The sequence below is a fragment of the Coregonus clupeaformis genome, chromosome 18 (genome assembly GCF_020615455.1).
Source record: "Coregonus clupeaformis isolate EN_2021a chromosome 18, ASM2061545v1, whole genome shotgun sequence".
Taxonomy (NCBI): domain Eukaryota; kingdom Metazoa; phylum Chordata; class Actinopteri; order Salmoniformes; family Salmonidae; genus Coregonus; species Coregonus clupeaformis.
The window spans coordinates 48,275,896-48,303,889 of record NC_059209.1 but is presented as its reverse complement, the minus strand read 5'-3'; the positions used below and the strand labels follow the sequence as shown (position 1 = coordinate 48,303,889).

Here is a 27,994-nt window from a genome sequence, read left to right as displayed (position 1 = left end):
AAAACTACAAATCAAACAATGAAAAGCTGTAAAAGAAGAATATATACATATACACACACATCACGTCTGACTAACTGGATCCACAAGTCTAGGTGGAGACAACGAAGCTACACATTTCAGATTACTTGTGTCTTTGCTTTGGCTTTAATCAAATTTGACACTCTGCAGAACATTGTGACTTCTTAACAAGTACAATTGGTTTACAGGGGTTATTTGGAGGTAGCTAAGGGCACCCAGGGGGCAATAGAGAATTTTATGTTAGGACAACATCCACATCAACAAGCTGAATGATAACTAAATAACCATTTCCGTTATGGCATTACACTGAAAGCTCTGTCAGTGTCCATCAGCTGTGCTCCTAGGACTGACTGTCACAATATGCAGAGATGGCGGTCCAAAACTGATGTTCCACCTACATGCCTTATCCCAGGGGTAGGCAACCTTGGTCCTGGAGTGCCGTAGGCACTTCATGTTTTTCATTTAAACAACCTGGAAGACCAGAGCTGTGTTCGAATACTCATACTAACTGCACTAACCTTACTATTTGTGACATAAATTGAGTATGTAGTATGCTTATTGGTCATAGTATGGATATAGTTAGTATGCCAAAAGTTCCCGGACGTCGTATTACATTCGCCAAAATATGAAGTATACAAGCAGTGGACACTATTTCCGTGCTTTTAGGGCCCATAATGCAATTCTTCAGAAAATGGGCGTGGCTTCACAATGTTTTCAGATTTGAAGAAAATGGCAGAAAATATGCAGCCGAAGTACAATGAGAGTGGATACAAATTAATTGCTTTAACTGATAAATGTTAAGAAAATATTGAGCAATGTTATAAAGTAATGACTTTTCAAATAAGTTACGTTACACGTTATGTTGGCTGACAATTTGTTAGTTACGCTGTGCAAACCACATAGCATTACAGCAGTATGTACCGGTATGTTAGCTAGTTACCTAACTTTAGTTGGCTACTAATACATCGAACTTGCCAGGCAGTATATTAACTATATACTATCTAACTAACTACCCAACGTTTATTGACTTGATTATTCATGTCATTCTTAGCTGGTAGAGTCGTTGTGAGTTTTCAAATTGTTAATGGACATTGTTAATTCTGGCTATCGACTCCAATTTCAGAGCACTCTCGTCGGAGTGTGCCAGAGTGCAGAATAACTGCTGAATTTACGAATGCTCAACAACCATTGAACATGGCCGGTGTCAGTAAACGTCGGCAAAAAAGCGTAATTAAATTGTTGCCAGCAGCAGTTACAGTCACCAATGCTCTGGATAACATGAAAAACAGCCAAACCAGCTCTGCTAAGGTGAGTAAAATGGTCAGAGTGAGGCGTTCTCTCATTTCTGTCTGGAAGTAGCTAGCAAGCTAGCCAACATTAGCCAGTTAGCTTGGGTGCTTGACTGTGGTTGTGAGGTCAGAACACTCAGATCAACCCTACTCCTCGGCCAGAGCGTCCAGTGTACGCTCTGAACGCTCCGAGAGCAGAACGCTCTGAATTTACGAACATCCAGAGCGCACTCTGAGCGCACTCTGGCGCACTCTGAGCGCACTCTGAGCGCACTCTGAGCGCACTCTGAGCGCACTCTGAGCGCACTCTGGCACTCCAGATTGAATTTACAAACACACCCGAAGTCGTAAAATGTCTAGCTTGTAACAAGCTAGCAAGAGGTTTCATAGCAACAGCATCAACTTCCGGTAGACAGGCATAGCGCTAGTACGCCCAACTGAAAGGATACCGTTTGTTTACAGTATACTAAAATGAACTAATAGTATGTAGTATATACTCATTAAGTATGTAGTATAGAGTATGTTAGTATAGGTATTCAAACACAGCTCAGGTGTTTTGAATTTAGGCAATCACTGAACTGATCAATTACCTCAGTTGGTCAGGTGTGGTGCCTAGTTTGAACAAAATCCTCCAGTACCTGCGGCACTCCAGGAACAAGGTTGCCTGCCCCTGCCTTATCCTAAGAACCTTGTTTGAAAGTATTGCATCTTCCCCAGACATCCTCCTCTCAACAAATTAATGCATTGAGTGAAATTTTGTAAATTAGACAAATATGGCGGCTACTCTTCCAAGATACATTCCAAGATTCATCTGCTGCTTGTAAATGTATTCAAGCTTACAGTGCATGTACTATAAACACTAGCGTTATTACACTGTAAATATGTACAAAATTGTAATAAGAGTTGAAATGGGAGTAGCACACCAGTTCACACTTTAGTGAACTTGTTTCGCATTGTTTTGATTCATGAACACTCATGATTCTGACAAATGTTTTGAAGTGTCATGGAATCACCTAGTACAGCGCATTCGGAAAGTATTCAGACCCCTTGATGTTTTCCACATTTTGTTACGTTACAGCCTTATTCTAAAATTGTATTAAATTATTTGTTTTCCTCATCAATCTACACACAATACCCCATAATGACAAAGCGAAAACAGGTTTTTAGAAATGTTGGCAAATGTATTAAAACAAAAAACAGAAATACCTGATTTACATAAGTATTCAGACCCTTTGCTATTAAACTCTAAATTGAGCTCAGGTGCATCCTATTTCCATTGCTCATCCTTGAGATGTTTCTACAGCTTGATTGGAGTCCACCTGTGGTAAATTCAATTGATTGGACATGCTTTGGAAAGGCACACACACTTGTCTATATAAGATCCCACAGTTGACAGCGCATGTCAGAGCAAAAACCAAGCCATGAGGTCGAAGGAACTGTCTGTAGAGCTCCGAGACAGGATTGTGTCGAGGCACAGATCTGGGGAAGGGTACCAAAAACATTATACAGCATTGAAGGTCCCCAAAAACACAGTGGCCTCCATCATTCTTAAATGGAAGAAGTTTGGAACCACCAAGACTCTTCCTAGAGCTGGCCGCCCGGCCAAACTGAGCAATCGGGGAAGAAGGGACTTGGTCAGGGAGGTGACCAAGAACTCAATGGTCACTCTGACAGAGCTCTACAGTTCCTCTGTGGATAGGGGAAAAACTTCCAGAAGGACAACCATCTCTGCAGCACTCCACTAATCAGGCCTTTATGGTAGAGTGGCCAGACAGAAGCCCCTTCTCAGTAAAAAGGCACATGACAGCCTGCTTGGAGTTTGCCAAAAGGCACCTAAAGACTCTCAGACCATGAGAAACAAGATTCTCTGGTCTGATGAAACCAAGATTGAACTCTTTGGCCTGAATGCCAAGCGTCACGTCAGGAGGAAACCTGGCACCATCCCTACGGTGAAGCATAGTGGTGGCAGCGTCATACTGTGGGGATATTTTTCAGCGGCAGGGACTGGTAGACTAGTCAGGATCGAGGGAAAGCAAAGTACAGAGAGATCCTTGATGAAAACCTGCTCCAGAGCGCTCAGGACCTCAGACTGGGGTGAAGGTTCACCTTCCAACAGGACAACGACCCTAAGCACAGCCTACACAATGCAGGAGTGGCTTCGGGACAAGTCTCAATGTCCTTGAGTAGCCCAGCCAGAGCCCGAACTTGAATCTGATCGAACATCTCTGGAGAGACCTGAAAATAGCTGTGCAGCGACGCTCCCCATCCAACCTGACAGAGCTTGAGAGGATCTGCAGAGAAGAATGGGAGAAACTCCCCAAATACAGGTGTGCCAAGCTTGTAGCGTCATACCCAAGAAGACTCAAGGCTGTAATTGCTGCCAAAGGTGCTTCAACAAATTTGCAATCATTTCTAAAAATCTGTTTTTTGCTTTGTCATTATGGGGTATTGTGTGTAGATTGAGGGAAAAATGCTATTTCATCCATTTTAGATAAGGCTGTAACGTAAAAAGTCAAGGGGTCTGAATACTTTCCGAATGCACTGTATGTACGACTTACAACTGAGGAACACATGTCCAAAGTCCAAGAAAAGGCGTCTTCATCTATCTGTGTTAATGTGGTCTCTAGGACCTTTCTGTAGAATGAATGCAGGTGCAATGTGTTGGCTCTACATCCCTTACTAGGAGACTTGAGCCGGGACGAGCAGTGCAAAGCCACAGCACCGTTATGGGGATTTGCTTTTCTGGAAGGAGACAAACTGATTTACAACTTCAACAAGAGGAGCAGCTGCTCCGCTCACTAAACTCATCCTGGAAAGATACCCATTCGTGTATTTTTATAAACTGGGTGGTCGAGTCCTAAATGCTGATTGGCTGAAAGCCATGGTATATCAGACCGTATATCACAGGTATGACAAAACATTTATTTTTACTGCTCTCATTACATTGGTAATAAGTTTATAATAGCAATAAGGCACGTGTTGTGCCACATTAACACAGTATGAAAAATGTATGCACTCACTAACTGTAAGTCGCTCTGGATAAGAGCGTCTGCTAAATGACTAAAATGTAAAAATGTAAATGTACCTTAGAGCCATATTGGCCATATACCACAACCCCTCAGGCCTTAGATCTTTAATATAGTACAGGTTAGAGAGTCTACTCTGGCCATACTAGTATATATTTAAGAAAAATAATTCTATATTTACTGTATCCTGCGTTCTTGGAAGTAAAGGTTGCAGAGTAGGCCTAGAGAAAGCATTTCCATGGCCTTTATATGAACTTAGATGAACCCAGATTAATATCTGAGTACCAGGGAATCTAGAACTGTAGGATCTGATAGTATCATGCAGCTGTCTGATTGGTCTGCGAGGGAAGGGCAATGCATTCTGGTCCACAGCAGAGTAGAGCAACTCTGTTGGGGAGACAATCCCTCTGATAAGAGAGCCTCAAGGCCTGGAAGCTGGCCGACCTCGGGATAACAACCAAAAGAATAGCAAGGCCCATATCTGCCCCAGTTTATGCTCCCACCACCACCACATCTCATCAACAATCTCTCCTCTTCCCTTCTCAGCTCCCTCTGTCTCCTGCTGCCTGCACAGCTTAAATTAAAACCAGCTGTCTGGAATACCAGACTGATGAAAACCTATTTAGATTTTTTTTCTTCCTGCCGTACAATCAGGTTTTATAGCGTGGAGTGAGGACTTTAGTGTACACTTTAAGAGAGCTAACGTTAGTTAATGTGCTATAAACGGGGCTCCACAATGTGAGGGCCACATACAGAAGGAATCCCAAAGCCCTGAGTAGTGGTGCCGTCACTGTGCCCCCATCCATCAGCCAGGGCCCAATCACCTGGGAGGCAGATTGATTACCCAGACCCCCTGATAAAACCAGGGAGCCAAACTCCCTCCTAAACGGAGGCTTACTCCTAATACCGGAGAACATAGACATTAGTGAGCATGAGACATGCTGGCATTAACATGATATATGATCCAGCCTCCACAACCTCCTGCTCATGTCATGACAACCGTTTTATTTTCAATACAATTAACAGCTGTATGGCCTTGCTAGGAGCTCTATTGTTTAGGGGAGAATTCCACATATCACGCTGGTGGTGTCATGGCTTAGCCCTTACCTCCATGTCGAAGTTGACGAGTTTGTCTCCGAGACTCAAATTGCATTGCTTCTACCTTAGCTCATCTGACTCTCTGAGCCCCATGACGGCCCATCCCGAAGACGCTAGAAAAATAAGAGCATCTGCTAACAGAGGTTCTGCAATATCAGCAAGTCCATGTACACCACACAGCCTGTGGTGTGCTGAGACCTCTTCTCCATTTAGGCATGGAGGGGTCAGGAAACTGCCTTCACAGTAACAGTGTTGAAGTTATATTATGTGTAATGAATGGCATACATGTATACATGATCCACACTCTGGTGTCCTGAAACCTGCTGCTGGGATTTAAATTGATAGTTCGGGATTTTGGCAATGAAGCCCTTTATCTACTTTCCCAGACGAACTTGTGGATATCATTTTTATGTCTCCGCGTTCAGTTTGAAGAAAGTTGCCAACTAGCATTAGCGCAACCGCTAACTAGCGTTAGCGCAATACATTGAAGTCTATGGGAACAGCTAGCATGCTAGCTGTTCCTGTAGACTTCCAGTCATTGCACTAACGCCAGTTAGCTTTTGCTTGCGAAACTACCTCAAACTTCGTTCATACTGGACACACGAGTTCAGCTGACTCTGGGGAAGTTCACCTGACTCCGGGGAAGTAGATAAAGGGCTACATAGCCAAAATCCCGAACTATCCCTTTAATGGTGCGCAACATTACATTGACTCAAGCCATTGACTCATCTCACCTTTTAAAATGTGATAAACACTTACTCACTACACTTACTCATTCACTCACTCACTAACTAACTAAAGGCTGATCACTCCGTCATTTACCGTGTGTGTGCGCTTGGGTGGTCGGTTTTTTGGAGCAATGCGCATCTTTTGGTTAACACAATACCTCACCAGTCCATGCATTTCTAGACTCCCAAATAGAAAAATTCACAAAGGGCCGATAGCAGAGATGATTGTTGTTGTCGTCTCACGTTGGTAGGATCATCACCACTGTAAGCTTATTTGAAAGAAAACAAACTGCATATTTAAATAATAGCTACATGTAATGAAAGTGTAGTTTTTTTTTTTACATTACCTTGCTACTCCGCTCGCAGCTTGCTAGCTAGCTGGCTAAAAACAGCCAGGAAGCTAGCCTTTTAGCTTCCCACATTTCCCGCATGTGAAATAATCAGATTCATAAATAATATGCCCTGGAAAATATTATTATACTTGCCAGTGTAACCTACATCATCCCAGTTTGATATGCTGCTTGAACATATCAGATAAAAATACAACACATGGTTACAGTTGTTTTTACTATTTCAAAATAGCCTACAATCATGTAGTTATTACTTCTGAACAGAATACATTTTGGGGGGATTCTAAGGCTATAATGTTGCTTGGTTTATTGTTTAAAATAGTCGCTGAGATTATATTTGGTTATCAATGCAAAATAGACTGCTAATTTCATGCATAGCCTATATATCAGATCAAGGAACCAAGCGAGTTGGTTCAGCCTCATTATCTACACAACACTGCCCCCACCTCAACGTAAGGAATAATGCGATGCGTAGCAAGCGCCATATGCAGGCATACGTACTACAAGAGGCCGCCCATTTTGTGATGAAAAACGACATGCACGTACTGCGCTACGCTCCGTTCTAAGGTGCCTGGAACTTACTTACACCTCAAAAACTAGGCACGGCAATTTTTATTTTTATTTTTACAAACAACATGTGTTATAATTTTTTACATACTGTATCAGGTAAAATAGACGCTATCAATGTGGATTTGAAAGGTATTCATGCTTTGGCTGGCAGATTATCTATCAAATTCGACAAAAAGTAGTCCTGATTTTTTCATGAAGAAAAGTACTGTACCACATCTGAAACTCTGAAGTAGTTCTGGCCAGACCTAATGGATGTGAAAAACACATATCTGGGATAAATAAATTGATAAAAACACATTTGCACACATATTCATCTTGGCACTTCAAAGGGATTCATTGATGTCACAGAACGTAGGGAGTCTGTGGCTGAGGGGGGAGGGGGTGGTTATCCTTTCCTCAAAGGGTGCTGAGATGCTCCTGATGGTCCCTGCTCTTGAGAAGCCAGCGAGTGCTATAAACAGAATTTCTAATGGCAGGCGGGAGGGTTGGTGGGTAGGTGGTGAGCTAGCAGGCGAGGGGTGGCTGGTGGAATTGACGCCAGCTCATGCTTTCCACAGAGACCAAAGAGGGAGGAATAGAAACCAGTACTGGCACTATTTCACACACACTTCAATACAAATGCTGTTATGAACTGTACATGAACAACCCTGAGACTGAAAGATGAAATACAGAGAAATATCCCTCCTCCCAGAGACACCGGAAAAGAGGTGGGATGAGATTCTAGAGCAATAACCTAAGTAGCATCTTCACCACTTCATGAAGTAATCAGTAGAAACGTTAATGCCAAAACATATGCAAATGCCTCATCTCTATCATAAGTGTAAAACCACGTTCCTATGGTGTTAAAAGTGGTTTGTACTCTTTTCATTCAATTACTATAGAAGGGGTGGGTAAGCCTACTAGAGAAAGGTTTTCATACAGTCTTTAAGACATGCAGTGCCTTCAAAAAGTATTTGCACCCCTTGACTTTTTCCATATTCTGCTGTGTTACAGCCTGAATTTAAAATGGATTCAATTGAGATTTTGTGTCACTGGCCAACACACAATACACCATAATGTCAAAGTGGAATAATGTTTTTAGACATTTTTACAAATTAATTAAAAATGAAAAGCTGAAATGTCTTGAGTCAATAAGTATTCAACCCTTTTGTTATGGCAAGCCTAAATAAGTTCAGGAGTAAAATGTTGCTTAACAAGTCACATAATAAGTTGCATGGACTCACTGTGTGCAATAGTGTTTAACATGATTTTTTAATGACTACCTCATCTCTGTACCCCACACATACAATTATCGGTAAGGTCCCTCAGTCGAGCAGTGAATTTCAAGCACAGATTCAACCAAAAAGACAAAGGGAGGTTATCCAATGCCTTGCAAAGAAGGGCACCTATTGGTAGATGGGTAAAAATTAAAAAGCAGACATTCAATATCCCTTTGAGCATGATGAAGTTATTGATAACACTTTGGATGGTGTTTCAATACACCCAGTCACTACAAAGATACAGGTGTCCTTCCTAACTCAGTTGCCGGAGAGGAAGGAAACCGCTCAGGGATTTCACCATGAGGTCAATGGTGACTTTAAAACAGTTACAGAGTTTAATGGCTGTGATAGGAGAAAACTGAGGATGGATTAACAACATGCTGCTAAATGGCATATTATTATTATTATTATTATTATTATAACCTAATTGAGCTTTCCACACAATTCAGGAGTGAAAAGCCCTTAGAGACTTAGCCAGAAAAACTCACAGCTGTAATCCCTGCCAAAGGTGTTTCTACAAAGTATTGACTCGGGTGTGAATACTTATGTAAATGAGATATTTATGTATTTCATTTTCAATATATTTGCAAAAACTTGTTAAATCTATTTAATCCATTTTGAATTCAGGCTGTAACAACAAAATGTGGAATAAATCAAGGGTATGAATACTTTTTGAAGGCACTGTATCAGAACTTTAATCTGGTTACAGCTGGATATTAAAAAGTGTGAGTAGAACACCGTTATACAGAACCTTATTTTTCTTCAGTTTAGCCAAATAAACTTGTAGGACATTTAATTTCCTTGTTGCAAGCAATAAGCCCACTTATGACAAATACTGTAAATAATTTTAGAGGTGAGATGTTAGCAGGCCTTGACGTTCCTCAGGGCACATGCTATCTTTTTTAATCGAAAGGCTGCTATTAAATTGATGTAGATTTGTTTGCCTTTGAAGAAAAAAATCCTTTCCAAAACATAAACCTAGTCCAAAATGTTAGTTTTGTTTACACAGTCCTTAGTAAAAAAAAGATTTGCAAGCTTACATTGAGATTTCTTTCAGCAGTCGCATACAGCATCGAGGCTTGTCAGAATGAGAGCCCTGGACACTGTTCCCTCTGTAGCAGAGCACACACAGAACCTCCCCTGCTACTCTCCTCTCCTCTCCTCACCCCACCACCATTGGGACTGCAAGGTGAATGTAAAAGGCAGTGTGCTACCTGATGAAAAAGATAGCTCCACACAAATGCTGCACGTCCGAGTTACCCCCACACCAGTGTGTCGCCAATGTTTTATGTTAATGTCAACTCTAGTGTAATTGTGTTTCCATAGCTAGGGGTGACAGGGAGACTTGTGAAGAGCAGAATCAACAACCTCTGCATAATCAAATCAGTTGCTTTGTGAGAAGGTGTTAAAGTTCACAGTTAGATATTGTTATGTAAATGATAGCTAAAAAGTACCAGTGGCCTGTCTGGCTTTGGCCCCAGGTGAAAAACAAGTCCGCCGGAGCCATGGCCCAGTGAGACACGGGTGCCAGCCCCCGTAGATAGAAACAGAAAAGTCTGAGCCTTTTGGGTAAAACACTGAGGTAAATCCTCAGTGGAAATCCGCCAAAATCCTGTTTGCTTATACAAGGTGAGGCCCTTTTATTCAACAGGACATTGTCACTGTTTACTTTTCTTTGTCTACATATTTTTAAGCACCAAAACCACCAGAAAGACTGGAAGGAGGAAGACGTCAGAGAGGCATACAATTGTAGTAACTGACATGTTCAGACATTGTAGCAGCACATTCATGCCCTGATTGACTAGCATACATGCATTTGATTCAGTTTTATTCAAGTGACTTTAGCCTACCTGACTGACACAATAGATAATTCACCGTTTACTGATACAACATTGTAAAAAAGGGAGTCCCTATAAAAAAGAAAGAAATCTTGACGGAAATACAGTTGAAGTCGGAAGTTTACATACACCTTAGCCAAATAAATTTAAACTCAGTTTTTCACAATTCCTGACATTTAATCCTAGTAAAAATTCCCTGTCTTATGTCAGTTAGGATCACCACTTTATTTTAAGAATGTGAATAATAGTAGAGAGAATGATTTATTTCAGCTTTTATTTCTTTCATCACATTCCCAGTGGGTCAGACGTTTACATACACTCAATTAGTATTTGGTAGCATTGCCTTTCAATTGTTTAACTTGGGTCCAACGTTTTGGGTAGCCTTCCACAAGCTTCCCACAATAAGTTGGGTGATTTTGGCCCATTCCTCCTGACAGAGCTGGTGTAACTGAGTCAGGTTTGTAGGCCTCCTTGCTCGCACACGCTTTTTCAGTTCTGCCCACAAATTTTCTATAGGATTGAGGTCAGGGCTTTGTGATGGCCACTCCAATACCTTGACTTTGTTGTCCTTAAGCCATTTTTCCACAACTTTGGAAGTATGCTTGGGGTCATTGTCCATTTGGAAGATCCATTTGCGACCAAGCTTGAACTTCCTGACTGATGTCTTGGCGGCAGTTAGCTTAGTGGTTAAGAGCGTTGTGCCAGTAACCGAAAGGTCGCTGGTTCTAATCCCCGAGCCGACTAGGTGAAAAATCTGTCGATGTGCCCTTGAGCAAGGCACTTAACCCTAATTGTTCCTGTAAGTCGCTCTGGATAACAGCGTCTGCTAAATTACACTTTTATTTTTTTTGAGATGTTGCTTCAATATATCCACATAATTTTCCTTCCTCATGATGCCATCTATTTTGTGAAGTGCACCAGCCCCTCCTGCAGCAAAGCACCCCCACAGCATGCTGCCACCCCCGTGCTTCACGGTTGGGATGGTGTTCTTCAGCTTGCAAGCATCCCCCTTTTTCCTCCAAACATAACGATGGTCGTTATGGCCAAACAGTTCTATTTTTGTTTTATCAGACCAGAGGACATTTCTCCAAGAAGTACAATCTTTGTCCCCATGTGCAGTTGCAAACCGGAGTCTGGCTTTTTTATGGCGGTTTTGGAGCAGTGGCTTCTTCCTTGCTGAGCGACCTTTCAGGTTATGTCGAAATAGGACTTGTTTTACTGTGGATATAGATACTTTTGTACCTGTTTCCTCCAGCATCTTCACAAGGCCCTTTGCTGTTGTTCTGGGATTGATTTGCACTTTTCGCACCAAAGTACGTTCATCTCTAGCAGACAGAACGCGTCTCCTTCCTGAGCGGTATGACGGCTGCGTGGTCCCATGGTGTTAATACTTGCATACTATTGTTTGTACAGATGAACGTGGTACCTTCAGGCGTTTGCAAATTGCTCCCAAGGATGAACCAGACTTGTTGAGGTCTACAATTCTTTTTCTGAGGTCTTGGCTGATTTCTTTTGATTTTCCCATGATGTCAAGCAAAGAGGCACTGAGTTTGAAGGTAGGCCTTGAAATATATCCACAGGTACACCTCCAATTGACTCAAATGATGTCAATTAGCCTATCAGAAGCTTCTAAAGCCATGACATCATTTTCTGGAATTTTCCAAGCTGTTTAAAGGCACAGTCAACTTAGTGTATGTAAACTTCTGACCCACTGGAATTGTGATACAGTGAATTATAAGTGAAATAATCTGTCTGTAAACAATTGTTGGAAAAATAACTTGTGTCATGCACAAAGTAGATGTCCTAACCGATTTGCCAAAACTATAGTTTGTTAACAAGAAATGTGTGGAGTGGCTGAAAAACAAGTTTTAATGACTCCAACCTAAGTGTATGTAAACTTCCGACTTCAACTGTATAATAGGGCCAATAAACATTGTCGTTTTGAACAATTCCTCCAGCACTCTTCACTGAGAGTTCCTAATCACATCCATCTACACGAGGCCTAAAAACAACACTATCTGACATTCTACCTCACAGGGGAAAGCCTCCTTGGCCCTCCACCCATGACAAAAGTCTGGTGAAACGTCTTTCCAAAAGCAAAGTTCCTCCTGAACTCTCAGCGGATTAGAGTGGAATTTCAGCTCAGAACAGCCACTAAATCAGTTATGCTTCACCCTCTAGAGATTTGTGTTGTGCTGAGCCAAAGTGTCTTACATTGCTCATGATAGGGTTGTCATATGCACATTCTCAAGTTGTGCCTCAAAACAATTGACATACCGTACTAGATTAAACCAGAAACACTGGATTCTGGTGTAAAAACAAGGTGTATTCTACAGAAAGCATGCTGATCTCTTGAGAAAAGCCTAAGAATAATGCTTTTTCAGCTGTTACTGCTCTCTTCGTCTGGATATTACATTACTTCTAAAAACATGGCATATAAATTGATTGAAAATACCCATCTATTGCCATACTCTCTAAATTACTTAAATATTTATTTCTAAATTAATTCTATCACATTGTTTGCAATTATTTTATCCAGTTACTGGGAGGCCAGAAGGGGGAGTTGTTGACAGCATTGTTCGAGAGAGAGAGAATGTACCTTGAGGAGAAAAAGTAAGACTTCCCTAACAGTCACACGTAAAAGTAAGAGGTATGAAAAATTGGCAAGGCAGTGTTGTTGATACACCCCTACTGCTCCAATGTTTGTGTTTACATTCCTTTTTCTGATCGCACAGGTATCCTGAACTTTGTTTTATTATTTTGCCTGGTATTTACATGTTTTATTTTAAACAGACACTGCAGGTCAAATCCATTGCGCCGTTTATTGCGCAGAAAAAAAATACTAACAAGTTCAAAACATATATGCTACCTGTTCAGAGCTGAATAACTAAATATTTCCAACACCAAACTACTGTATGAAACAGCATTCCCCCTTTGGAATTAAAACTTGAAATCTGCAGCTTGAGGGCAATTAGGCATTCTGTTTGAGAGGCTTAACTTTTATACCCTTCATTTATATACATAGGAGAGGACCAATCTGGAGCAATGCTGTCAATGTCAATAAGACAAAGTTTCTTGTATGAGCCTGTATAGAGAGCTCAGTCACACTCTCCAGCTAACGAACCAATTAGGAAACCTTGCAGGTATGTACAGAGCAAATGTACAGAGCAAATGTTACAGTGGAACTCATTAGTTTAACAAACTTGTAAACTCAATGTTTGAGCAGAGACCAACGACCAAGTATTCTCCATTAAATCCAGCTGTATCCAACTCGGCATACCAATTTAAAAAACGATAATTGTAGGCTAAAAATATTATAAATTTAGGCTAAAAATATTATAAAATTATAAAGAGTTTTATTCAGCTCAATATGGCAATACCAGTAAATGTGCAGTAACAGCTTAGGACTACTTGTTCAGTAAATATCCAGAGTATTCCAGACAGCCATTGTCTCACTGTGGTTTCTCTACCATGGTGGTGCTCTTTGACAGAGTGGACTCAATATGGCCCATTAACCTGATTCTATCCTCCCCATATAATTTAGGGGATATACATTGAGCTCCAAAAGTTTTGGGACAGTGACACATTTGTTGTTGTTTTGGCTCTGTACTCCAACACTTTGGATTTGAAATGATACAATGACTATGGGGTTAAAGTGCAGACTGTCATCTTTAATTTGAGGGTATTTTCATCCAAATCGGGTTAACCGTTTACAAATTACAGCACTTGTTGTACATAGTGCCCCCATTTTAGGGGATCAAAAGTATTGGGACAAATTCACTTATACAGTATGTGTAAAGTATTCAAAAGTTTAGTATCTGGTCCCATATTCCTAGCACGCAATAATTACATCAGGCTTGTGACTAAAAACTTGTTGGATACATTTGCTGTTTGTTTTGGTTGTGTTTCATATTATTTAGTGCCCAATAGAAATTAATGGTTAATATTGAATTGTGTCTTTTTGGAGTAACTTTTATTGTAAATAAGAATTGAATATGTTTCTAAACACTTCTACATTCATGTGGATGCTACAGACACACAAATATCATATCACCCCAAAAATGCTAACCTCCCCTGTTATTGTAATGGTGAGAATAATAATAATAATAATAATAAGCCATTTAGCAGACGCTTTTATCCAAAGCGACTTACAGTCACACGGGCATTTTTTTTGTGTGTGTATGGGTGGTCCCGGGGATCGAACCCACTACCTTGGCGTTACAAGCGCCGTGCTCTACCAGCTGAGCTACAGAGGACCACAGTTAGCATTTCTTGGGGGTATAATATTTGTCTGTAACTTTCTCACTCATCATTACTTTTGATTCATTCAGGACTATCCACAATCATAGTTGCATCCACATTTATGTAGAAGTGTTTAGAACCATATGATATTCTTATTTACAATACAAGTGACTCCAAAATGACACAATACATTATTTACCATTCATTTCTATTTGGCACAAAATAATCTGAAACACAACCAAAACAATCAGCAAATGCATCCAACAAGTTTGTAGAGTCACAAGCTTGATGTAATCATTGTGTGCTAGGAATATGGGACCAAATACTAAACTTTTGACTACTTTAATACACATAATTTTTCCCCACTACTTTTGGTCCCCTAAAATGTGGGCACTATGTGCAAGAAAAGTACTGTAATTGTTTTACGGTTCATCCGATATGATGAAAATACCCTCAAATTAAAGCTGACAGTCTGCACTTTAACCCCATAGTCATAGTATCATTTCAAATCCAAAGTGCTGGAGTACAGAGCCAAAACAACAAAAAATGTGTCACTGTCCCAATCCTTTTGGAGCTCACTGTAGCTCCAGCATTAGTAAGCTTAGGGGGAATGTGGATCTCTCCCTAAAGCAAATGAAATTGAGAAAGAAAACCGACAGCCCTCCTAACTCACTTTTTGTTTAGGAGAGTTTTTTTCTGAACAAAATCTAAACCATGGTGGGAGGTAGAGCTCTGGGTCCCAGCATGCTTTGTGAGGGGTCATGGAGGAACAACATGAGGTCAACACAGGGTTTACCAAAATGTTATTATTTCCCTCACTCAACATAATAAATAGGATATTTCTGCTAAAATACTAAGTGATTTCAAAAAATAATAAATCTGGAATTGGTTTTCATTGTAAATAACATTAGTAAATGTGGTCTGACACATTTGTAAAAAAAATAAAACTACAGAAAAAACTTTATGGCACTGACCTTGGATATGTTTAACATTTTGGTAAACTTGCACACCAAAAAATGAGGAACGGAGGAGAAAGGGAGGATAAACCTCCAGAAGGAAGCGGCAAGAGGGGAAATATTGTATATTTGTCCATACAATTAATATTATTGTGATGTGAGAGAGGTGCATGGATTGCTTGCAAAAAGATGGATCATACAAAATGATTTAATCAAAATGGTCTTAATTTAAACAACTTTTCATCTCATTGCCAAATTCCGGATAGGAATCCACAAAAATTATAATAATAATTCAAATCTTAGATCGAAGGACCCGAAATTAAGGCAAAAATCTGAATGCATCCAGAAACTGTCAATGGACCATATGAGAGTGAAAAGTATAAACAAGAGAAAACACAGGCCTTCTACTTAAACTAGTATTTCCTTTTGACTATTCCTACAGATAAAAACTGTCATGACTTGAGGAACAAAAGAGGATCTCCACAGTGGTCCAGAGAGTAGCCATTTAGTTAATGAGCCCAAATGGAGACCTCCAATGAAGCCATCAAGCGCCTGCTCAAAATAACAATGGTCAACTAACGCCTCCCTAATTGAATGGAAGGTACAGGGAGGCAGGGAGAGTTGGTTTGAAACAGTGAAAAGGAGACAGAAAAAAACTGATAAAGGAAGGGGGTTATTGCTTTTCAGTTAAATGCTTGGCTGGTCCCATCCAAATCACTCGCTTTTGGGGCTGAGACAAGGATTGGGGGATGGAAATGCTCTTAACAACAACAGTATTTAATTAGGTGGTATTTCAAGGAAGTTTATGCTATCCACATTGTTTTGAGTTGATAATTATGATGCACAGAAAGGATATTTGTTTTATTGTTAATTATATACAATGGATAACATTATCTACATGAAATGCATACAAAAATCTAAAGTGTGTACATCTTTTTTCTCTTACATTTCCCTGAATAAGCAGGCCTCATAATAGTGTATTAGATTAGTGCACATTGTTTTTCCATAATATGCCACATAACCTGTTATACATTGTGGTATATGGAAAATAGATTTTGTAGGAAATAATGTCATTACAGTAGGCATACTTTTTTGGGGGGAAATGACACTTTCTAAATCATGGGCTTATGACTTTATGTAAATAACTGGTTTAAAACTAATACTGACATGCTTCTGCCATGACAGTTAATTCAAGAAAATAAGGGCATTCAGCAAGACAGGTTATGGGACACTACTGGGGCCTACTGCATCATGTTTTGATCAGGTCTCTTGACTGCAACATCTGATGCCATGTGCATCAAGTGTCTAAGAGTACAGGTATCATGCACCCATAAATTATTGCAAAGGTTCGCTTCATGCATATTGTTGAATTTGGGCTCTAGGGAACATTGAATGGGCTTGAAACTTATGGATCGCAATGTAGTATGTACTTAGTACTGGAGTCTGATGAGCTTTTGCTGATAACTACTTTATTGAGGGAAAGTGTACTTACTATGCCTGTGATATGTGGTTGTCCCACCTAGCTATCTTCAGATGAATGCACAAACTGTAAGTCGCTCTGGATAAGAGCGTCTGCTAAATGACTAAAATGTAATAAATTGTTGCTAACCAGGCGAATGCCACAGCTTCCGTCGAAGAATAACATTTACAAAATGACGTAACTGCTCATATTTATCATACCATATATATACACACTTCTGCCTCAAAATAAATAGATCAACACCTAGATTAATCATGGACTTCATGTGAATTGGAGATCGAACCTAAATTGGCAGTAAGTAGCCTACAGAAGGCTGACGGGGGAAAATCCCCAAAGAACAAAGAACAAGTTACTCCTTGAGAGGCCACTCTAAGGGAATATGGCGGTCTGGTTGTGCAGAACTAACTTTTACCCATGCCTTCAGCGGACAGCGGATGCGGATTAGTGGCAACACTGCAGAATAACTTTTGCTGAACTCTGTTATGGCCACTCACCGTTCTTGCGCTAGGGGACAGGGCCCCATTGGATAGGTAGGGGTTGGTAAGATCTGGGATCATGAAAAACGGGTACCCAGGATAATGGGGACTCTTGAAAAAGCCACCATCTTGCTGTCTTCTGAGTGCTGTAGGGACAGAGCATGGAAGTCAATAAAGAAAAGGGACATCACTGTAATATGAAATGCATTAAAAATATAGTAAGCAACAGCATTGCAAGTGACCGTTTTTACCTTCACTAAAGTAATCCCTGGTTTTCTCGTAACTGTCCAAGTCTGGTCTTGGTTGAGGGCGCCTCTCTGCTTGCTGACAAGGACAGAGGCACACACAGAACAAGAAGGAAAAACATGTTATAGTAGGCTAGTCTATTTCAGCAATAGGCTCATACCAGAAAAATATTGTTTGGAATGGGATGTATATAGCCTATATAGACAAGCTTTGCAGTAGATCAGCCTTCAGTGCAACCTCCTTACCTCGGAGTCTGATGAGCTACTGTTGTTTTCCGATTCGTTTACTAAAGAAGACTTCAGATCATCCAAATCCCTCTCGGCTGATACATTTTCTGATATTTTTTCCTCTTGCTCCCCTTCATCTTTGAATGATATCATTTCATCATTAGCCCCTAAATCATCGCCGCCGCCTCCGTTAAGTTGTGGCATTTTGCTGATGAAAAAGTGTCTCCCTGATAAAGTTGACAAGAATGCGCAATCGCTCCAACAATCCGAAATAAATAGTCTATTTGCAAAGAAGAAAAATCAGTCCAGTTTTCGCAGTAGTATAAACAACACTGACAGTGTGAAAACAAATGCCACGTTTTCACATCTCCATTTTGATATACTTTATCTCCCACTTTTCCATGATGATGAACTCCAATAATCCACCAAATACAACTGTTTTAATTTCGGCGTCAATAGCAGGATAAAGCAACTTTGCAAAGTTTCTTCTTCACTCTTCCCAGTCGGTTACTTGTAGCCCACTCTCCCTCTGTATGGGTGCTGAAGAATGCAACTTAGTTATTCTTCCTGAGACGCACACAGGCAAACAAACTGTGGACGAACCAATTGAAATTCAAGGCTGACGTCCAATTTCACCTCCTAATATCCATCCATACGTGAGTTACAATTCAACAGACAAAATATGTGTCTTATTATAAGCATGGAAATCTAACCACATCTATTGCTTGCTTTCTCAGGGCACTCTCTCGTTCAGGAAATAGTTTCGACCAAAACTATATTTAGTTCGAGGAAGTTTACCTTTTTATAACTGTCCTTAGTATGTTCAAAACATGAACTGAAATTATATCCGGTGCAAAATAGATATTTTCGGGTAGGTCGAACGAGCTCTTTCCCTCCACATTAGCTAACCGGGAATGCGCTCAAAAACTACTTGGTCGTTCAAGTGGAAGTAAAAGCGCAGCCTGTTCAGAATGCAGAGGAGGAGTTAGCGGAGAAAAACGACACTTCATTTACCATGTAAACGGGGTATGCTTAAAGGAACAGTTTGACCATATTATACATGACAAAGTTACCATTCATATTGAAATAGTATACTGTTGTTTCAACATCAGTAAGATATCAATGGTTATTTGACTAACAATTTTTCCAAGATCTATGACAATGTCATATGTCTTTTACTTTAATTTAGACCTTTAAAATGACAGCATAGTAGGCCTAGTTACATGCCTACAATCCATTTAGTTGTATATTATTTATTAGGCTAATTATTCTATGAAATAAATACATAAATATTAATAAACGTTTGTTCTAGGGGCACTTACTGACATAATTTCACTGACTGGTTGAGAGAGTGAAGTTGGAGTTTCTATCAAGCAGACCAAATATTATGGAATTTCTCTAGGAGGGTATGATAACTCCTATTATAATAGCCTATACAGTAATCTTTAGAAAGCCAATCCTCCAACAACAGTGTATTTATTTTCTTTGTGCTGCTGTGTCCAGAAGCAGCAGCACTGTTTCTCATCCTTGTGTGTTCCCATGCAGCCCTGTCTCCTGTCCAAGCTGTGAACCCAGCAGCAGCACCCATGCTGTCTACAGCCATGTGGTAATGACAGGCTCAGTAAAAGAGTCTTAATTACACGCTGCCATGCTAAATGTGTGTTGGTGTGTGTTCCTGGAACAATGCACTTGGAAAGGCAAGGCCCAGCAGCATGGGGATAAGCATGGTCTGTTAGCAGGGCTTTAGGTTTGGCTTGGTAATGAAATCCTCTCACTATATGAGGTTGGATCCCCAGCCCTCCCACCTAGACAGGACTGTCCTGGCCATAGCACTAACCATGGCTGCTTGATGCCCTCTGCAGTGAGTTAGGGCTTTTGGAGGTACCATTGAGAGAAATCTACATGTGTTTTGTGATGTTGACTAATGAAGAGGGATAATGCCCGCTGCAGCTAATATAAGTAGTAGCAATAAATGTTTACCGAAATGATTCTACTAATCTTATAGATTTCCAACGAGTTGTGCTATATTCGCAAAGATACAAGATAAATATGTTTTTTAATTGTAATTCAAGATAAAAACGCACCCCCCTTCGATCATCATCTATTATGAATCAGGAATAGCTGTCACTGTCACTTGTAGATCAGATCAGTTCAGAGAATGTGGCAAAGAATACATTTTTTCAAATTATTGCTATTAGGGGGATACCTGTCACTGTGCATGAATGTTATAGCACCTATCTGCCACAGGCAATCTTTACCTAACCTACATTTTCTGTGACAAAAAATGCAGCCCTGGAAATTGTGCATATTTCTAGGCTCAGCATGAAATACTGGTGTAGCCTACTGCATGAAAATGCACAGCTGATCAATTCTGTTAAATCAATAACAACAAATGTACAATTGTGAAACTTTATATATTCAAGCCATTTTTTCCCTGCATGGAATCTATCTATTGATCTGTACTGAAAACATAAATTGTGAAGTGTCTGTGAGGATTGGTATAAATGATACAATGATTACAACAACTGTCAGAAAGGGATCTCTCTGATCATTTAGTTGAAGTCAGAAGCAATTTTCCCTCATCTGATGCACATAATGAATGATTCATAGTAAACAGATCTACAATATTATTCTGGAGGAGTGGCACAACAGAAAATACTATATATTTTTTACACTACCCCTTTTTCCTTTTTCCTTTTGCCTTTACTCTTCTTTCTTCATGTCCTCTCTCACACCTCCCTCTTCATCTTCTTCACTGAAACTTCAGATTCCCTTCTTTTCTGATGCAATCTGACAGGCTTCTCTCTGTTTGAGAAAAATCTCATTGAAGTTGTCGACCATGTGTCGACAAGCAGAGGTTTGATTGACAATCCATCAGGGTCTCCAAGGGCCTCATTAGAGTCCCACTCCCCCTTGTGTGTGTGTGTTTGTGTGTGTGTGTCCACGTGCGTGTGTGTGATCGAGCATTGTGTATGTGTGAGATTGTGTATGTGTTTTGCAAGTGCATACCATATCACTATGAATTGCATGTATGGGGATCATGAACAATAGACCCAGCTGAGAGTTCCTCACACAGGTGCATTTTTGCCCGAAGGCCTACATCTCAGTGTCTTCCTACCCTACTGCATGGCCAGCACATAGTACACAACCTTTTTCCTCATGATGCATAGAAAACTCTTGCACTATTGTATTTCCAAATGGATAACCTGACCATAACCACAATAGTTACTCCCACGATTGTTGGTGCTTACTCAACTTTTCAGGAATGTATTATCTTACACTAGTCCATTATCATGAGGAAACTTACTGGACAAATTATATATTTTTTTGTTTCAAACAATTATTTTAAAGGATTTCAATTTCTAATCATTGAAGGGCACCTTGCATCACATTACATATTAGTCCTTCCAGTGGTGTGTGTATGTCCCAATATACATAATTACCTTAATTCACACACCAAACACTTAAGAATAATTTACTCAATCCAATATTAGATGATCACCTTAGAAAATGTATTACAATGACATATATTTTAGGTCTTAGCTAACCAAAAATCTCCAACACACTAACACTTCTGATGCATGCATCAATGTCACTGAGCTATGGAGTACTACTGCTGAACAACATTCTGTTGTACACTTAACATTTTTGTCATTTAGCAGACGCTCTTATCCAGAGCGACTTACAGTTAGTGAGTGCATACATGTTTTTTTCTTCTTTTCATACTGGCCCCCCATGGGAAACGGACCCACAACCCTGGCGTTGTAAACGCCATGCTCTACCAACTGAGCTACACAGGACTAAGAACCAAAAGCAGCACACTACAACATGGCACTTATATGATGGAGTGAAAACTCAAGGGAGTATACAGCAAATTAATTACTAATACAGTAGTGCTTCGTCAATACGTATATTCTTGAAGAAAATTGCATGCTGTTTTACCCATTATAGCACTTTTACAGTTGATTATAAGATCTCTATCTCTTCTAAATATCCACTCCACTCCTATCATATCATTCTATCTCTCATTTTCTCCATGTCTCCCTTGTTGGTAGGGATTCGTTTTAACTGGGAGCTGATGAGGGGTCAGGAGAGATGCGAACCGCCACGATCTTAGCCTGAGGGCAGATCGACTAGGGGCCAGAAAATGTATTCAGAGGGTGCTGTCCCTGCATCTGCCTTACTTTGAAGTGGCTCTCTCAACTCTGGCTGAGAGATAGAGAGAGAGAAAGGAGAGAGAGAGAGAGAAAGAGAGAGCGGGAGAGAGAGGGATACTCAAGGTCATTCTTTCATGTTTTGCCAAGCTTCGCTCAATCAGTTTCCCATCAAAGTAATGCTTAATTCAGAGCTAATTCCAGTCTCCTAGTCACGAATTTGCCTCACTGTTGTCTAGGTGTTAGAGGTGCTCTTTTCTGTGCTCTGCTCTGCAGTGTTATGTTGAACACATGGCATGCAGAGCCCATCTACTCACTGTGTCATGTATGTGTTGCTGGATAGAGACAAGTCAGACTCCACACTGCCTGTCCCCTTCTATCACAGTCAAGCCTTACAGGTTCAAGTCTTACTCCACTGTCCACAACTTAAAAGCTTGATCCACACCTGACACATGCCTGTTTTATTACCCTCAGGCCCATTCAGTGTGTCACAAATTTAACAATGAAGCCAGTTAACTGTGGATATAAAGCAGGTTGAACTGAAATAACTGGTTTCACAGGTGGAAGAAGAATAAGTTGTTATTTTCTGTCACACTGATCTTTGATTTGATCTACTTCAGAACGTATAAGTTCTCTCCTTAAGTGGGATTTTTCCATAATACCTTTATTGTTATTCAAAGAACTTGTTTATGAGAGTTGTTGCCGGAAGTATGTATAATTTTCTCTGTGTTATTCAGAGGCAACCACAGACTTTTCCCCACTTCATTGAGAATGTTTTCTGATGTTTTGTTGATTGACAGGGCTACCCACAATCCTACTGCCATGTCCCCATGTTTATATAGTTGTCTCTCTCCCCCTCCTATCTCCTCCACACACATCACTCTGACTTTTAGTGGGAGTGCCTCATGCAATCATGCATTTTATTAAATAACATCATATCCGTTTTTCTCAAAATAAATTGCTATTTTTCAAGCTGATAGGGAGTATGTGGTAGTTAAGACTGCATGAGGACACAATATTAGATGACAGTTTTTACTGCCCAGAGGGTGTAACTGAAACACTAAACTGTGCAGAGAAGATAAAATATAAAACGGTGTTTTAGCATGTTATTCCTCCTTCTTTTTCTCTTTCGGGTTGTGTTGTGCGTAAAGTATTCATTTGCAAAAAGCTGTATTTTTCAAGTTATAGTATCCACAGGTGTTCATTTCTATAGTACATTGATTCAAACCCTGTTTGCTCACACACACGATTCACATTATCTCTGTCTAAATTCAGTGAATCTTAACCCTGGATATAATCCCAATTTAACCCGTTTTAAAGCTCATATGAGCACATTTACATTTTTCATACTGAATAATCCTGTCATACAGTATACAGTTCTGCTTTATAAGCAAAACACTGTCAAGAGGGAAAAGATGAAACATGTCTCAGTGCATCTTCCATTGTGGGTTCACGGTTTACATGGCTGCCTACAAGTGCCTGAGCCTTTGATTGAAATACCCGTTCCTGTTCTCTGTAATGCAGAGGATGCTTTTAAGGAGCATTATTTCTGAGAACTTCAAAGCCTGCCAAATGCACTCTGCTTGTGAGTGTGCGGCCTCTTGAAAATGTCCTTATATTTTCCAAATGGACAGGAAGAGGCACTCACTGGTATTGAGGTGATGTTAATGCAGTGCAGCGCTTGTTTTCCACATAACCCTGTTTGTCCCCGGTGACTGAGCCAGCACTGTACTCAGCCCTATTGAGATAATTTATATACAACTCTAGATTAACCCTATTTACACTCTAATGAAGAGGGAAGTGTGCCATGCATGACAACATCATTTTACTAACTACCCTGTAAAAAATGACTTGATGCTTTCCACATTTGCTTGAAGCATTTCATTATTTTCCAAACTGAAAAAAAATCTGGTACAAAATGTAAAGTTACAGTTATATCATCAACTATACCCTCTGGCTAGGTTATTCACAATTAGTTCAGTTTGCATGCAATTAAAAAGATTACTGTAATTTACCTAAATCACTGTTAAAAATGTAATGTACTCTATTGTCCCCTGTATTGGACTGTGCAAAATAAATTGAGGCCCTCTCTGGATACGGGACTCTCCCATTCTGCCATCACACATTTTATTGATCCAGTTAAAGGCCCAGTGCAGTCAAAAACGGATTTTCCTGTGTGTTATATATATTTCCACACTATGAGGTTGGAATAATACAGTGAATTTATGAAAATTATGATAATGCCCTTTTAGTGGAAGAGCTGTTTGAAAAGACCGCCTGAAATTTCAGCCTGTTTTGGTGGGAGGGAGTTTTGGCCTTCCACGGTGACATCACCATGTGGTAAATTAGTTAATAGACAAAAAGGGAGTTCCAAACCTCTCTGCCAATAACAGCTAGTTTTCAGTTTTCCCCTCCCTATTCAGACCACTCCCAGACAGTCCTAGCAAAATTCTTGCTTGAGAAATTACCCTTTGCTAAGAAGCTATTTTTGTTTCTTTTTGACCATTTTAATTGAGAACAATCACAGTAAGGTACTTAATTGTTACCCAGAAATGATTTGATATTGAGATAAAAACGGCTGCATTGGACCTTTAACACGATCAGTTACAAGGCAAGCCCTCTTTAACCGTCTGGTGTTTTGTCAGCTGAAGATGCACAGCAGAGCTCCTTGGAGGATTGGAGGTCCTTTCCTGTGATGTAAACCCTATACATGTGAGAGGCTGTTGACTTTATTTCATATGTCTCCCAGATTTGATGAGTTTTACGTGCATGAGATTGTTTGCATTATGCATGAACCATATGTTGAGCAGAGGCATGCATCGCTGTAGACAGCTGGAAGTAACTCGAGCCCCTTAGTCACTTATCAGTACTGGCATCCTTGTCATTTCCCATAGCCATCCTCAACCAAGAAGAATCTACCCATTGTTTTAATTTCTGTGAGCCCTGTGTTAACCCAGCAATGCCTTGCTGATTGTTGCAGAGATATTTAAGAACATTTTAGATTTGTCTTTGTCCACATAACACTCATCTTGTGACATCCAAGTGTGTGTGTGTGTGTGTGTGTGTGTTTTTGTGTCTGTGTGTGTATTGAGGGGGGTTAGTTGGTAGGGTTCGAGAGAGCAGCTGCACCTGCCCTATATGTCAACACAGGGGTCTGGAGCAGACACTCAAGTAGAGAGATGGCTTTCACACCACTGCCCTCACTAAAGCTGCTTACTTTCCTAAGACAACAATAACCGCTCTGCTGTGCTGTGGAATGGCCAGGGCCATTCTTCCACACAATAACTCGGGCGCTTGCTCTGTGTGGGCCCCAGATTATCTCTCGATTGAGCCCTGCTATGTTCAGGTTTACTGGCCTTCCTCATGTCCCCTTGTTTTTTGGGGTTTAGAGTTTCCTGGATTCTTTTTGACTGTCTGTTTTACGCATAGAGACAGGATCCCCTGTGGGGGTTGTTTAGAGGTTACAGCGGGGTAGTAAAGAGGTCAGGGAGAAACTGTCAGTCTATTTCCTTTCTCTGGCCTTGGGAAACTGCACCACAAGTATTTTGCATATTTTTAGTGTCAGAGCTGTTCTTCTCAGTATGAATCCACAGGAGAAGATGCAGTTATTCCCAGTTTATAGGATCTTTAATTTCTCTGATGGATTACTTTTTATTCTCTTTTTTCTTTAAATTTTTCACTTAAGATCATGTCCAGCACACAGTCGGTCAATATAATGGACTGTTTCTGGAAGCCATCATTTTTATGTGTTAGTGTGTAAAACTCTGGACCATAAAATTACTACACAACCTTCTTCAGGCATTTTCCCCATGCTCCTGAGTACCAACCGTGTGTCTTCAGCTGTGATTTGGGTGTGAAAGGAATGAATGTTGTGGAAAAATAGGCCTTAGTGTTATTTCTAGACTTTTCTCGCCGCCGTCGGTGAGACTATACTAATGGGCTGATCTGAGATAATACCTTTATGTATTACCTCGGAGAGCAAACACTCTAGGTTATAAATAGATAGGGGTTATTTTCTGGTGATATGGAATTATACTGAAGGCTCTCTTCAAATGCAGAAGTCATAATGTTTGAATGGACAACTTGTTTTTCTTTTTTAGTGTTTAAGGGCTGGCATAGAATTTCGGTTTTGGTAAAGTGCAAATCAGGATATTCAGTTGGGGCTGACCCCTCTTCCCTCTGTGACAGACCAGTCCTTCCCAAGGCCTTGCCAGGTATTGAGAGGGTGCATTAAGATGTGAAGGTACTCCTAAACCTTCTGAGCGGTCATGCTGATTCACATTCAACCTGCCTGAACCATCTGACCGATCGCATGGAAGATACTCGCCACAGACATGTCCTACCTGCCGCTCCACATTCCTCCTTGTGTTTAGGAATCACACATGCACATCGCAATACCTCCCACTACTTCACCATGTTCTGTCCTCATCTGATGATGGACAGACTGACCAATCACCCCATTGTGCTAGTTGATAGTGAAGGTCACATGGTTGTGTTAAAAAGGAGCTACTGTAAATAAAATACTAATACTAATAGCAAAAAATACTCCAAAACACCCAGTAACAGAAAACATATTTACGCACATTCAAATTGCCAGACTACTGTCCTTTTCTCCACTAATTCTGCAACGCAATTATCACTTATAGTGAAAGGGCTTGTACATGCCAATAAAAACAAGTAATTTCTGGTTAGCACTGGTCTACTTACTTTCTAATGCTTGGCTGTGCAGCTGCACTGTGCTCGGAAAAACAAACAGTGCTGTGCAGCTGGGCTCTTCAAGACACAGGGAAAGGGGAATTTTAATCCCATGTTTTTTTTGTTCTTTGGCACCAGTCAAATGTATTTGGTCGTAAAGAGAGGAAATACACCCCACCATCTGAAGGGGCAGGGGAAGTGGGAAAGTCATGCCACACCCAGTTGTAGACGAAGATACACAACACTGAGGGGTCAAAGTGCACCCAGAATATTCAAACCACACAGAGACTAATCAGCTCAGTTAGTGGCACATTACTAGCATACCTGAAGATTTTAGGCAGATAGCCCAGCCCCAGACACATACGATGATGAATACTACTCTGGGTTTGTTATCAGTTTAGAAAAGCTAACATGCAGCAATATGGGTTTTATAAGGGTGACATCACTGACAGTACTGTATGCCTCATAAAAATGTGACAAAGTACTGAAATCAATAGTTACATTGTTCTACCAGATCCATTTCCTGCAGCCTGATATGAAAACAAACTATACATGGACCCTAAAACCAGTAGTAGTATTTACTGTGGTATACTGTAGTATATTGTAGTATTTACAGTTAACTATAGTATAAATACTGTAGTTAAAGAAGACTGTAGTATATACTATAGTAATTAGTATAGTGTTTTTGCGGATTGTAGTATACTGTAGTATTTACTGTAGTGTTTTTGCGGACTGTAATATACTGTAGTATTTACTGTAGTGTTTTAGCAGAATGTAATATAATGTAGTATTTACTGTAGTGTTTTTGCGGACATTACTGGAATATTTACTTTTGTGTTTTTCTTTTATTATCTTTGACATAGAAGTGGAGGCTTTCTCCTTCAAGAAACCTACTGGAGAAATACTAAAAGAGCAAATGTTTCATAACCTGTAGGTAGGTAGGACTGGGGTCTGAAGGGATGGTTCAGCGCTTCTGGTGTTTTCTATAACCTCTAGGGAACACAATATATGGTCTATACTTGGCATGTAGGTTTCTCACTTATGGGTGGCACAAATTGTGATATGGAGGAGGGGAATGGGCACGGCATATGCAAATTAATACTGTAGTATTTACTATAGCTAAAAAAGTGTTGTGTTTTTGCGGACTGTAGTGTTTTTGCGGACATTACTGTAGTATTTACTACAGTGTTTTTTGTATGGATAATACTGTAGTATTTACTATAGTATTCTACAGTATACTACAACATTCTATAGTAAGTACTACACATGATCGAGGGATACTACAGTGTGTAGCAGAGTATTCTACATTATAAACTGGGTTGTTCGAGCCCTGAATGCTGAT

At 40.2% G+C, this 27,994-nt stretch overlaps 1 protein-coding gene and 1 non-coding gene across 5 annotated transcripts in view; both read right to left on the bottom strand.

Annotated features, from left to right (window-relative positions):
- The window catches only part of LOC121530904 (transcription factor 7-like 1-A), a 45,956-nt gene extending 27,230 nt beyond the window's left edge, over positions 1-18,726 (bottom strand). For 3 of the 4 annotated variants that reach the window (XM_041836264.2, XM_041836265.2, XM_041836267.2), the window contains exons 1-3: positions 17,822-18,726; positions 17,582-17,654; positions 17,349-17,476 (exon numbers count right to left, since the gene is read on the bottom strand). In XM_041836264.2, the coding sequence (XP_041692198.1) occupies positions 17,349-17,476; positions 17,582-17,654; positions 17,822-18,007 (387 nt within the window). In that variant the 5' untranslated portion in view covers positions 18,008-18,726. Of the gene's footprint in view, positions 1-5,440; positions 5,541-17,348; positions 17,477-17,581; positions 17,655-17,821 lie in introns of those variants that run through there. The other variant, XM_041836266.1, reaches the window with a different exon arrangement.
- Positions 18,727-27,519: 8,793 nt separating this feature from the next.
- Positions 27,520-27,574, bottom strand: LOC121531001. The gene has a single exon (XR_005994088.1). It is a non-coding gene; the product is annotated as a U7 small nuclear RNA (small nuclear RNA).
- Between the last annotated feature and the right edge of the window lie 420 nt (positions 27,575-27,994).